The sequence below is a fragment of the Malaclemys terrapin genome, chromosome 9 (assembly GCF_027887155.1).
Source record: "Malaclemys terrapin pileata isolate rMalTer1 chromosome 9, rMalTer1.hap1, whole genome shotgun sequence".
NCBI classification, from domain to species: domain Eukaryota; kingdom Metazoa; phylum Chordata; order Testudines; family Emydidae; genus Malaclemys; species Malaclemys terrapin.
The window spans coordinates 56,200,991-56,213,637 of record NC_071513.1 but is presented as its reverse complement, the minus strand read 5'-3'; the positions used below and the strand labels follow the sequence as shown (position 1 = coordinate 56,213,637).

At 43.0% G+C, this 12,647-nt stretch overlaps 1 protein-coding gene across 8 annotated transcripts in view; it reads left to right on the top strand.

The window, feature by feature from the left end:
- Positions 1–12,647, top strand: part of ARMC8 (armadillo repeat containing 8) — a 206,968-nt gene that overhangs the window by 129,937 nt on the left and 64,384 nt on the right. For all 8 annotated transcript variants that reach the window (XM_054039451.1, XM_054039456.1, XM_054039457.1 and 5 more), the window contains 3 exons: positions 4,593–4,653; positions 9,431–9,631; positions 11,756–11,851. In XM_054039451.1, the coding sequence (XP_053895426.1) occupies positions 4,593–4,653; positions 9,431–9,631; positions 11,756–11,851 (358 nt within the window). The remainder of the gene's footprint in view (positions 1–4,592; positions 4,654–9,430; positions 9,632–11,755; positions 11,852–12,647) is intronic.

Below are 12,647 nucleotides of genomic sequence, written 5' to 3'. Positions count from 1 at the left end.
GGACAGGTCTGTCTCCCAAGATCCGTGAGAGTAAAGGATCATCTTTCAGGATAGGTTGTAGATCTCTGATGATGCGCTGGAGAGGTTTTAGTTGGGGGCTGAAGGTGACAGCTAGTGGTGTTCTGTTATTTTCTTTGTTGGGCCTGTCTTGTAGGAGGTGACTTCTGGGTACTCGTCTGGCTCTGTCAATCTGTTTTTTCACTTCAGCAGGTGGGTATTGTAGTTTTAAGAATGCTTGATAGAGATCTTGTAGGTGCTTGTCTCTATCCGAGGGATTGGAGCAAATGCGGTTATATCTTAGAGCTTGGCTGTAGACAATGGATCGTGTGGTGTGTCCTGGATGGAAGCTGGAGGCATGTAGGTAAGTGTAGCGGTCAGTAGGTTTCCGGTATAGGGTGGTATTGATGTGACCATCGCTTATTAGCACAGTAGTGTCCAGGAAATGGACTGCTTGTGTGGATTGATCTAGGCTGGGGTTGATGGTGGGATGGAAATTATTGAAATCATGGTGAAATTCCTCAAGGGCTTCTTTTCCATGGGTCCAGATGATGAAGATGTCATCAATGTAGCGCAAGTAGAGTAGGGGCGTTAGGGGACGAGAGCTAAGGAAGCGTTGTTCTAAGTCAGCCATAAAAATGTTGGCATATTGTGGGGCCATGCGGGTACCCATAGCAGTGCCGCTGACTTGAAGGTATATATTGTCCCCAAATGTGAAATAGTTGTGGGTGAGGACAAAATCACAAAGTTCAGCCACCAGGTTAGCTGTGACATTATCAGGGATACTGTTCCTGATAGCTTGTAGTCCATCTTTGTGTGGAATATTGGTGTAGAGGGCTTCTACGTCCATAGTGGCCAGGATGGTGTTTTCTGGAAGATCACCGATGGATTGTAGTTTCCTCAGGAAGTCAGTGGTGTCTCGAAGATAGCTGGGAGTGCTGGTAGCGTAGGGTCTTAGGACAGAGTCTACATAACCAGACAAGCCTGATGTTAGGGTGCCAATGCCTGAGATGATGGGGCGTCCAGGATATCCAGGTTTATGGATCTTGGGTAGCAAATAGAATACCCCTGGTCGGGGTTCTAGGCATGTGTCTGTACGGATTTGTTCCTGTGCTTTGTCAGGGAGTTTTTTTAGTAGATGGTGTAGTTTCTTTAGGTAATCCTCAGTGGGATCAGAGGATAAACAGACTCCAAAGAGAGACTGCTGAGCTAGAATTGATATGCAAACTAGACACAATCAACTCCGGTTTGAATAAGGACTGGGAATGGCTGAGCCATTACAAACATTGACTCTATCTCCCCTTGTAAGTACTCTCACACTTATTATCAAACTGTCTGTACTGGGCTAGCTTGATTATCACTTCAAAAGTTTTTTTTCTCTTAATTAATTGGCCTCTCAGAGTTGGTAAGACAACTCCCACCTGTTTATGCTCTCTGTATGTGTGTATATATATCTCCTCAATATATGTTCCATTCTATATGCATCCGAAGAAGTGGGCTGTAGTCCACGAAAGCTTATGCTCTAATAAATTTGTTAGTCTCTAAGGTGCCACAAGTACTCCTGTTCTTCTTTTTGTTAATCAGATATATCAGCTGCCTCCAGTATGGTTGTTTGTTTGTGTGCAATGGGCAATTTCTCTTAGGCTACATCTCCACTTGAAGCTGCGGGAGAGATTCCCAGTTCATGTAGACATACCCACACTAGTTCTCCATGGAACTAGCACGTTAAAAATAGTAGGATAGCTGGGGTAGCATGGGCAGTGGCGAGTGACGGCACGGGGAGGCTTCCCTGAACATGTACTCATGTGGGTTTGTATTTGGGGTGGCTAGCTTGTGCTGTCATTGTCACTGCCTGTGCTACCCTGGTTATGCTGCTATTTATAGCATGCCAGCTTGAAGACAGCTAGCATGAGTGTGTCTGCGCGTGTTGGGAATCACACCCCTGGTTCCAATAGTAGATGTAACCTTTAGCAGGATCTTGCATGGAGAATCACACAGGAGTCCTTTCTATCTTCCCCTTCTGTTCATTGTTTAGAGGCGATAGTGAGCTGTTATGGCTTGCAATTTCCTCCATGTAAAAATGATACAGCTGCATCTTTTCAATCAAATCTGGATTGGCCCTTTTCTTATTTTCCAAATACCTGGCCATGATCAGGACCTGGACAAAAGTGGGCTGGTTGCCTTAGGTTCTAGCTGGGTGGGTCGGAGACACAAGGAAGCATCTTAAGAAAATGGCAGGAGCTTTGTCTGTATTCTCAGCTTAACATGTATAATTGCCTGTTGTCACAGTGGTTTTCAGTATACTTCTACAAGTCCAGCACAATGGGGGCCTGACTGGAACTTCTGGGCTCTGCTGTAATACAAATGACATCAGGGTATTTCTGGATCTAAAATGGTTACTGGTTTCCCAGGTAGCAGCACTGACTGATTGTACCCCATGCCTGTTAACAGTCTGCAGTTTTTATAATTAGTCCTCCCATGCGTGCAGGGGACTGGACTAAATGACCTCTCAAGGTCCCTTCCAGTTCTACGATTCTATGATAATGTAACTTTCATAGGTTTATCCTTGGAAAATCTTTCTGTACCTTTGGTTACTCAGACTGACTGCCTTTCTTGCACTAAAGCATAGTAAGGCTAGTTGAAACTGAAATAAGTATGTCTGTACAGTATTTTGCACTAGTTTAACTAGATGTTTTAAAAATCACACTAAGTTAAACTGTTGCAACTCTCCATGCATACAATTAGGAATTGCTTTAAGGCTAAACTGAAATAAGCCTTTCTTAAACCAAAATAAATATGTCCATACAGGAGTTTACATTAATTTAATTAAAACCGATTTAAGTTAAAACGGTGCAACTTTCTTGTGTAGACGAGTCCTAGCTGGGCAGAAGACGCAGCTATTTGAGAGACAGGCTGTCTCCTTCTAACCAATCGCAGAAATAACAAGAGCGTGCAGTACTCCCCTATTGGTTTTGTGAAGTTGGTAATGTCAATCTCAGTTAAATATCCCTGCCGTGAGTTTAACCCTGCTGACTGCAAGATCCCATCTGCTCACTTTTAAGGGAGAGTTGTAATGTGACCTCTTTAATTTAGCCTTTTCTTTATTGCAGGTTTTTAGCTGGGTTTATCATTTGTTGATGGGTGGCTTAGGGCAGGATCAAATTTGTTACCTTTGTAGAAGTACTTGTTTTTAATTACATACATTTAATTATGTAAGTGGTGCCAGATATCATGACAGTAAGTGCTTGGATATCTATGACTTCCTAACTGCCATCCCTGTTTACTCCTGAGTAGTTAACACAGACTTCAATAGCCTGAGGGTTTTCTCCCTTTTTAACTTTAATTTTGACATGTAAGTAATTTATTTTTGTTCTAATTTTGGCAAATTTCTTAAACTTATACATGATTTTTTTAAATTTAAATGGATAGCTGGACCAAGCAGAAACCTGACATTTCCTTAGAGCCCCCTCCAGTGTCATTAGAAATGTAGGGGAAGACATAATAGCTCCCATTGCACATTTCTTTTGAGACACTTGGGGATCCTCCAAGAAGCCTGAGACGACCTCCATCCCACGTAGGAAAATATCTTGGTGTGACTTTCAGATCCCACTTTCTGCAATACTATAAACCCTATAAAATTACTTATTTACTTTGAGTACCTCTGATTCTTCTCCAATCAGCCTGTAACAACCTCACCCAATTTCCCTCAACCCACAATTCCATGATATTTTTCTTGTCACCCTCCATCTAGTTAGTGTTTCCTTAACCCTGCTACCAGTCTTTCCTGTACCCCTTCCCCAGTGCCACAGTCTCAGGGAGTACTTTTCAAAGAACATAGGATGTTTAGTAAGCACCCTAGTATCTGGAAGGAGGGCACACTTTCCTCAGGGACCATGATGCTCAGTTGATTGTGAGAACACAAGTTAATTTGCTTGCAGCTTTTTTTATTTTAAAGAAGGAGATTAACTACAAAATGCTACTTCATTACAATGTTAGGGCTGAACGTTTAAATGTGCAAAAGTTAGGAAATTCAAAATGTAAGGCTCCATAACAACATGTACTCTGCCATTTTACGTACCTGTAACTCGAGTCAGGAAAGCACGTAGCACATGCTTACATGCTATCATTAATAGGAATGGATTTAAGTCCTATTTACTTCAATGGGATTTAAGCACATGCTTAAGTCATGGCCTAATAGAGGTACTTTCCTGAATCAGGGCAATAACCTGGTTCTCCAGTGCATTTTATACTTTGTTCTTTTAAATGTAGGTCCCAATTCTGTGTTCTCTGATTTTGATAAAATTATTCCAAACTTATGGTGGTGTCAGCAAGAGCAAAACCAAACCCATCTTACCATTGCTAGTCATTTCAGGGTTTGACAGCTAAGTTTTTAAAGCTGCATGTAGAAAAATAAATTGTCTTATTCAAGTATTATATGGAATGGTGTCTGAGCCCAGTAAAACTTCATGTGTTAAAATGGGTGTTATAACCAAGTCAAGTAGTTATTCCATTGGCACAGCCATTCTTTTTATAATAACTTTTTAATGTTTATAAAAGCAAAGTAAGTGCATTTATATTCTGCTGTCTTGTTACAGCCTTACTTACATGTGCAGAGCAGGAGCAATCCAGACAGATGATAACTGCATTGTTTTAAAGGTAAGCTGGTTACATGATTTGTTTGAAATTTAAGCAACCGTTAAACCAGAGTTTTATCACACTATGTGTTTGTCACAATTTTATTTGTGTATGTCTGTCATAAAGTGTTACAAAAGCACTATTGATTCTATGGGGGAGCATTTCAAAGGCTCAAAGTGCAGTTAGTTGTCCAGCTCCCTTTAAAAATTAGGTGCTTAACTCCCATTTATACCTTTGAAAATCTCCCTATGTAGCAATATTTAATATTTAATAGTGGTGACATTTTAATTCTGTTTATTAAGCTAGATACAGTAAGTCTGAATCCAGAAAAAAAGTTTGATACAAAATCCATTTTATATTTGTCAAGTTGCAGAAACTTAAAAATTAAAAGTTGCACTGCAGTATTGGACAATCATTTGGAAAGAACATGCAAAACGATTTCATCAGGCTGCTGTCTGAATGCAAGTGAAAACCTGTCATTCGTGTTTTTTTGTTTTAAGAGATAGTAGTCAACAGATGGTACTCTCAGTGCTTGCTTCAGTTTATATTTTTTAATCTGAAAAAGCATCTCTGCTAATAATAGTTTCATAAAATATTTTTCTTAAGGATCTGTGTGGACACTTTTGTGTTCATCATTGTTTCTTATATGGTGGCTGGCAAGTGAAATTTTTGAGACTTTTATCATGGTGTGTTAGGTATGATTTGCATATCCAGCCTTCTGTCAGAAAATTGCCGTTTTAGAGCACCCCTGTAGGAATTACACAACTTTCTGGTTAGTTATAGAACCATGGCTAACACTGAAATCTAGAACGATCATGTATCAACTAGAGATCTGAACATTCTAGAGCTGAGGGATACAAAGAATGTGCCCTCTTAAGCATTCCTCACTTCCTCATTGTATGCTTGACAATGCAGTTAAAGAACCAGGGCATTCCCTTGTTCAGTCTGTTAATTGTTTGAATAGTAGTAGAATTTGGTAGGTTTAAGAGCTGTCTGTCCAGTGAGACTTCTGTATCCATCATCCCAGATAATGAGAGACAGTTTAGGCTTAAATACACAATCTAGATGTGTGGTTGAGCAGCGTTCACAGCATCTCTTTGACATGTGTGACCTTTTTGCCCCTAGCTGGGAGTGGGAGAAAACTCCTGCTGTGGATAAGGCCTTAGCAGATAAAGAGTAGAACCCCAACTCCCATCAAAGTTGTCAGCAGCAACACAAGATCCTCTCCCAAACACTTCAGGTCTCAGATTTGAAGTCTTTTCATAGAAGACTTAACAGTGAAATCCTTGCTGATCTTAAACACAAAAAAGAAGCTTACAAGAAGTGGAAGATTGGTCAGGGAAGAGTATAAAAATAGTGCTCAAGCATGCAGGAGTGAAATCAGGAAGGCCAAATCACATTTAGAGTTGCAGCTAGCAAGAGATGTTAAGAGTAACAAAAAGGGTTTCTTCGGGTATGTTAGCAACAAGAAGAAAGTCAAGGAAAGTGGGTGGGTCCCTTATTGAATGAGGGAGGCAACCTGGTGACAGAGGATGTAGAAAAAGCTAATGTACAGTGCTTTTTTTGCCTCTGTCTTCACAAACAAGGTCAGCTCTCAGACTGCTGCACTGGGCAGCACAGCATGGGGAGGAGATGACCAGCTCTTTGTGGAGGAAGAAGTGATTCAGGACTATTTAGAAAAGCTGGATGAGCACAAGTCCATGGGGCCGGATGCACTGCATCCTAGAGTGCTAAAGGAGTTGACGGATGTGATTGCAGAGCCATTGGCCATTATCTTTGAAAACTCATGGCAATCGGGGGAGGTCCTGGATGACTGGAAAAAGGCTAATGTAGTGCCCATCTTTAAAAAAGGGAAGGAGGAGGTTCCAGGGAACTACAGGCCAGTCAGCCTCACCTCAGTCCCTGGAATAATCATGGAGCAGGTCCTCAAGGAATCAATCCTGAAGCACTTAGAGGAGAGGAAAGTGATCAGGAACAGTCAGCATGGATTCACCACGGGCAAGTCATGCCTGACTAACCTAATTGCCTTCTATGACGAGATAACTGGGGTCCTGTGGATGAGGGGAAAGCAGTGGATGAAAGTATTCCTTGACTTTAGCAAAGTTTTTGATACCGTCTCCCACAGTATTCTTACCGGCAAGTTAAAGAAGTATGGGCTGGATGAATGGACTATAAGATGGATAGAAAGCTGGCTAGATCGTCAGGTTCAAGGGGTAGTGATCAATGGCTCCATGTCTCCGGTATCAAGCGGAGATATCAAGCCGGTATCAGGGATGGCCACCTGCTCTCTCTCGCTGGCTGAGTCTGAAGCCGCAGCCTCCCTGAGCCGTGCCCCTGGGCGTTCCCTCCCCACCAGATTAGGGTCCTGCACCTTCCCCTAGGCATAGGAAGGAGGGGTCTCGGGAAGCCCTCCTCAGCCGGCTGACCACTCCCAGATGGGACAGACACTGGTGCCTGCGCTGCATTTGCCAGGCTGCTTCCCTCAGAGACAGGGATCAGTTCATTCGAGCGATCTCCCTCCTCCAGCTGGGCAATGAGCTGTTCTTTGGTGAGCCTCCCACTGCGCAGCCCCCTCTGCTTGCACAGCTCCACCAGATTGCTCTTAAACCGCTTGGCATACATCTTCCTGCTGGCCACTCACAGGGCTGGGTGCTCACTACTCCCCAGTTTCCAAGGAGAACCCCTAGTGTGCCAGCCCTTCTCAAGGTCACCACCTCCCTTGCGACCCCCCGGGGGACCCTGTTACTGCAAAAGTCCTTCTCGCTGGTCACACACTCCCAGGGGTGAATCGCCCCCTGAAACCGTCTCTCTCTGACTCTTCAGCACACCTGGTCCCCGTCAATCCCCCTTCGTTTTACTGCTGCCCATTCACTTACTGCAGAAAGCGCCGTCCACAGGGTGCAGTAGATCCCGCCGCTGCCACCAGTTGTCACGGAGTGTGGGGGGACACCAGGCCCTGCACCCTCGGCTTCCTGCGATTCACCATGACTCTCAGCCAGCCAGTAAAGCACAAGGTTTATTTAGACGACAGGAACACAGTCCAAGACAAGTCTTGCAGGCACAGACAACAGGATCCCCCACAGTTAGGTGCATCTTGGGGTCCCAGGGCACCACAGCCCCCTTGGGAGGTCAGGGCCCTGTCTGTCTCCCAGACATTCCACCAGCCAGCTCCTGAAACTCTCTCCCCAGCGTCCCCTCCCACAGCCTTTGTTCTGTTTCCCGGGCAAAGGTATGACCTGGCCTCTAACCCCTTCTTGGGTTCTCATGTTACATGCTCAGGTATTCTCCCTCACGGCCAGTCTCCCATCCCCCAATGCAGACTTTCCTAGCCAACCTCCCCTGTCTTCCCAGCCAACACTCCCCACTCAGCATTCAAATACCACATTAAGAACAGTCCCAGTTCATCACACCTTGCTTCAGGTGGTCTCTGGTCTTCTTGCAGATTTTCTTTACTAGATCTTCTGACTTGTCTGAGGCAGCTTTGCTCCACAAGTTGACTGTGAAGCAGGCACTCATTTATCACTTGAATAGGAGCAGGATTTTCTGGAAAACCTCCATATTATTGGATTTGGAGGAAGGGTGCAAAGGCTGACCAAACAGATCCACCTTTGTATTCAGATCTGTTGTTTGCAGACAGGCTTTTAGTTCCAAGTGGACTTTAGCGCCCTGTCCCACTACAGCTACAGCAGATCCTATGGCAAGAGTGAGCATAATAGATGGGATCCAGAGCTAAAGATTTCCAGAGTGACCATATGAAACTCATTGTACGTTTTTACCCAACATATTCTCAATAACAAGCCTAGATCAGATGCCCATATTGAGACAAGTATCTCACAATCCCTCTACTGTGGCGGATTGCTGCATGCCTGATCCCCAATGATTCTTTGGTGGCAATGTCACTAGTGGAAAACTAGATTACTTACTAGTAATTGGAGTTCTAATAATATATGGTCTCCACAGACCTATACTCCCTCACACTCCTTTCCTGCTGCATCAGGCCCCCTGTGTTTCCAGTCCATGGGACATTAAATAAATGAGGAGAGGCCACATGCCTCTTTCTAATCTTTGTCTCACTGCTCATCTTCATGAGGGATAGCCCATGGACATCTCTTGAGGCTTTCTGCTTTCAGCCATTCTCAGGTCTCACAGCTTGATATGCAGATTCCAGGAGTTGGACTACATGAAGGCAATATTTTTCTAGCACTCCAGTTATTGCTAAGGAACTCAGCTTTTTTATTTACACCATGAGTATGAGACATGTTCTTGTTTGTATTTTTGTTTTGGAATCACTCTATTCCTACTTCCAGAAGCTGCTGCTTGTGGCAATACTGAATTGGGAATAGTAGAATCAAAGTGGGATACTTGATGTGCTCATTTTTACCTTGGTACCTAGAAGCCTCTTCCATATCAGTGCTGGTGAGTTCTGGGGACAAATAACAGGGTTCTTTTCTACAGCACAAGTAAAGCTTTGCAAGTAAAGACTATTAAGTGGACATTTGAACTTCCATACAGAACATTTTGATTGTGGGCCCTTTCGGGACATGACGTTTGCAAAGAGTATTATGACCAAAAAAGATGGCAGGAGAGAACCCTATGGTGCAGTGACGAGTGCTAAGAAGAGCCTATAATTAAATAAGTTGAACTTAATTTGTGTGTATATTCCCACAACCATTTGAACCTTTTTTTCTTTAAGAAACTTTGGTGAGAAAACTTGTTCTAGACATCAAACTGAAATGGAATCTATGAAGACTTACAAATTATCTTCTCTGAAACTAAAGTTGAATTCTGTACCCTCCAGACACTGCCAAGTTTGGTTCGGATGTGTAGTAAGGAAAGATTGTTGGAGGAACGAGTAGAAGGAGCCGAAACACTTGCCTATCTAATTGAAACAGATGTTGAGCTCCAGAGAATCGCCAGTATTACAGACCATCTTATTGCAATGCTTTCTGACTACTTCAAGTATCCCAGTTCAGTCAGTGCAATCACCGATATCAAAAGGGTATGTGTTTTTCTCTGTCAGTTCAGAACTTCTCAGAGTACATTAAAGAGATTTTGAAACTGCAAATGTGTGTCTTAAGTACGCAGAACTTTAATTAAAATTGTCTTTCAGTTGTTGCACTGCTGTATTAATGCCTGATCCTACTCCTCTTGAAATCAGTGGGAGTTGGATCAGGCCCTCAATGTTTTTGGCTCTTTAGGCACAAGATCTTTCTTTTGTTGTATGACTCTCCCTCCTCCCACACTGAGGAGGAACATTCCAGGCAAATAACACTGTAGGAGCAATGAGCAGGCAAAGGCCTGTTAGTCAAGCACTCTGCACAAACACCTACTCCACCACCTTCTAGACAGCTCTTTAGCCTCCTTTGCAATGGGATCATGGAGTTGCAGACTCAGTCTCCCTCTCTTTCTTACTTTCTCTAACTCCCCTCCTCTCATTGGGGAAGGGAGAACATAAGAAAGGAATGGTGATCCCAGGGATGGAAAGTATTCTTGGCCTTCCCCCACCCCTTCTTCCACTGATTTGGAATGTACTCCAAAAAGACAAAGGTCCTCTAATCCCCTTTGGTTCTGGAATAGCCCAGGAAATCACAATTGGCAGATTTAGTTCTCAAACTCCTATAATATGGGTCTGCTCCTGCTTACCCATGTTTACAAAATGCTCTGAGAGCCACAGATGAAAAAATACCACACAAGTACAAAGAATTGTGAGCAAATTTTCAGTTGAATAAATAAGACAAAAAAGAGGTTCAGTAACTGGCTGGGAAGCATTAAACATTGGCTAGAGAATCAAAAAACCAAAATTCCAGACCTGAGTCTGACACTGTGTTTTAGCACTTTTTATGAATGTCCAGAGTAAATGTCAGCAGCATTGCACATGTATGTCCAACTCAGCCATGTGGTGAGTGTATCTTGTGAAATGGATAATATCTTGTAAATTGTAGGTGGAATGAGGCAGGGCTCTGCAGGATAAATTGTTCTATTTGAAAAATTGTATATAATCATGAAGTAATGTACTGTACTGTAATGTGGATGCACTGAGGCAGAGTTAAGCTTACTCAGACAAACTTACCTTTGGCATTTCCTGACTTTTGAATGTTTTACCCTGCAACCTCAAAATTCCCTTGACAGTGTTTTTCATGTTGAATTAAATAGATACCATTGCTTCATCTGTTGGAGCCTTTCGGCCAAAGTTCTAAGAGCAGTTTTGGTCCCTTGATACCATCCCTTTTTATTGGGGGATGTTTATCTAGATCCTAGGGCAGCTTAAAGACTAACAGATTTATTTGGGCATAAGCTTTCATGGGTAAAAAACCCACTTCTTCAGATGCATGCAGTGAAAATTACAGAAATAGGCATAAATATATATTGGCACATGAAGAGAAGGGAGTTACCTTACAAGTGGAGAACCAATGTTGAAGGCCAATTCAATCAGGGTAGATGTGGTCCATTCCCAGTAATTGATGAGGAGGTGACTGTAAGGTAAGGTAACTCCCTTCTCTTCATGTGCCAATATATATTTATGCCTGTTTCTGTAATTTTCACTCCATGCATCTGAAAAAGTGGGTTTTTTACCCACAAAAGCTTACGCCTAAATAAATCTTAGTCTTTAAGGTGCCACCAGACTCCTCATTGTTTTTGTAGATACAGACTAACACAGCTATCCCTCTGATATCTAGATCCTAGTAAATCTAGTTGTTTTCCCCCAGTCTGACCATGTAACTCTTTCTGTGCGATGGGCATGGCGAAAGGAGGACATTTTGTTCTGGCTTGTAGAGGAAGAAGAGAGTGGGACTCATTTTGTCTGGGAAAACATAACTAATCTCATCCTGTATTTTGAGAGGTGGCATACATATGTTGCTTGGTTATTACTGTTTATCTGTATAGGCTACAATTCAGCAAAGCACTCACATGTGTGCTTAACTTTAATTATTAACTTCAATGGGACATAAACACATACTTAAAGTTAATCTGCAGGTTCAGTGGTGATCCTGCCTGTTTGGTGTGTAATGCAATCAAAACCCGAGTAAACAGGCTCTAATCTATAACAATTAAGAAAATACCATGTGCAAGTTTAAATGCTCTCTCATAAAGTATCTGACTTTGATTTACCTTTTTTCAATAGCTTGACCATGATTTAAAGCATGCTCACGAACTGCGCCAGGCTGCGTTCAAACTGTATGCTTCACTTGGAGCAAATGATGAAGACATCCGGAAGAAGGTGAGTCTGGGAGAGGGTCCTTTGGTGTTGGCAGCGGTCATGCAGGGAGAAACATCAACCTGGAAGTCCTGGGTGGAGTGCATTATCACTGATTGAATGAGATAAAGCAGAGAGAATAAAAGCATAAGTGAAGAATGAATAGAATGCAAACTATCAAACCGTAATGGCTAAATATGACTACATAAATTAAGGGAAACTCAACATGTTTATTGACCACTTCTCGGAGACACAAAAGGGACAATTTTAGGCCATTGTCAAAGAGGGCCAGTTAGCAGCCAGAACAATGCTGCAAACCACACTGGACACCGCAGACACAGCGGCCCACTTGGTCTCGACGGCAGTGGTAATGAGGCGGGCATCCTGGTTACACCTCTCCAGATTGCCCAAGGAAGTGCAGATGACACTCAAGGATCTCCTGTTCGAAGGGCCAAACCCTTCACCAGTAAGACTGATGCATCACTCCACACCAGGGATAGGCAACCTACACTCATCAGTTTATATCATACCTTGTACAGCTGGCAGTATTTTCTCCAATTCCTCACCTTTGGCCCATTCCTCACCTCACCAAAATGACAGCGGACCCTTCATCCCAACGTAAGGATCCTCAGACTCCAGGCTTGGCTGCTACTTGGTTCCAAGACTTAGAGAGCAAATGCTCTGAGGCGGTGAAAAAGATGTTACTACATAGCATGAAATCGACCATTCATCGTACTTGCCTGCGAAAATGGAAATGATTCCAAATTTGGTGCGATTCCAAACAAGTGGACCCAACATTTTCCTCAGTCCCTTCGATTCT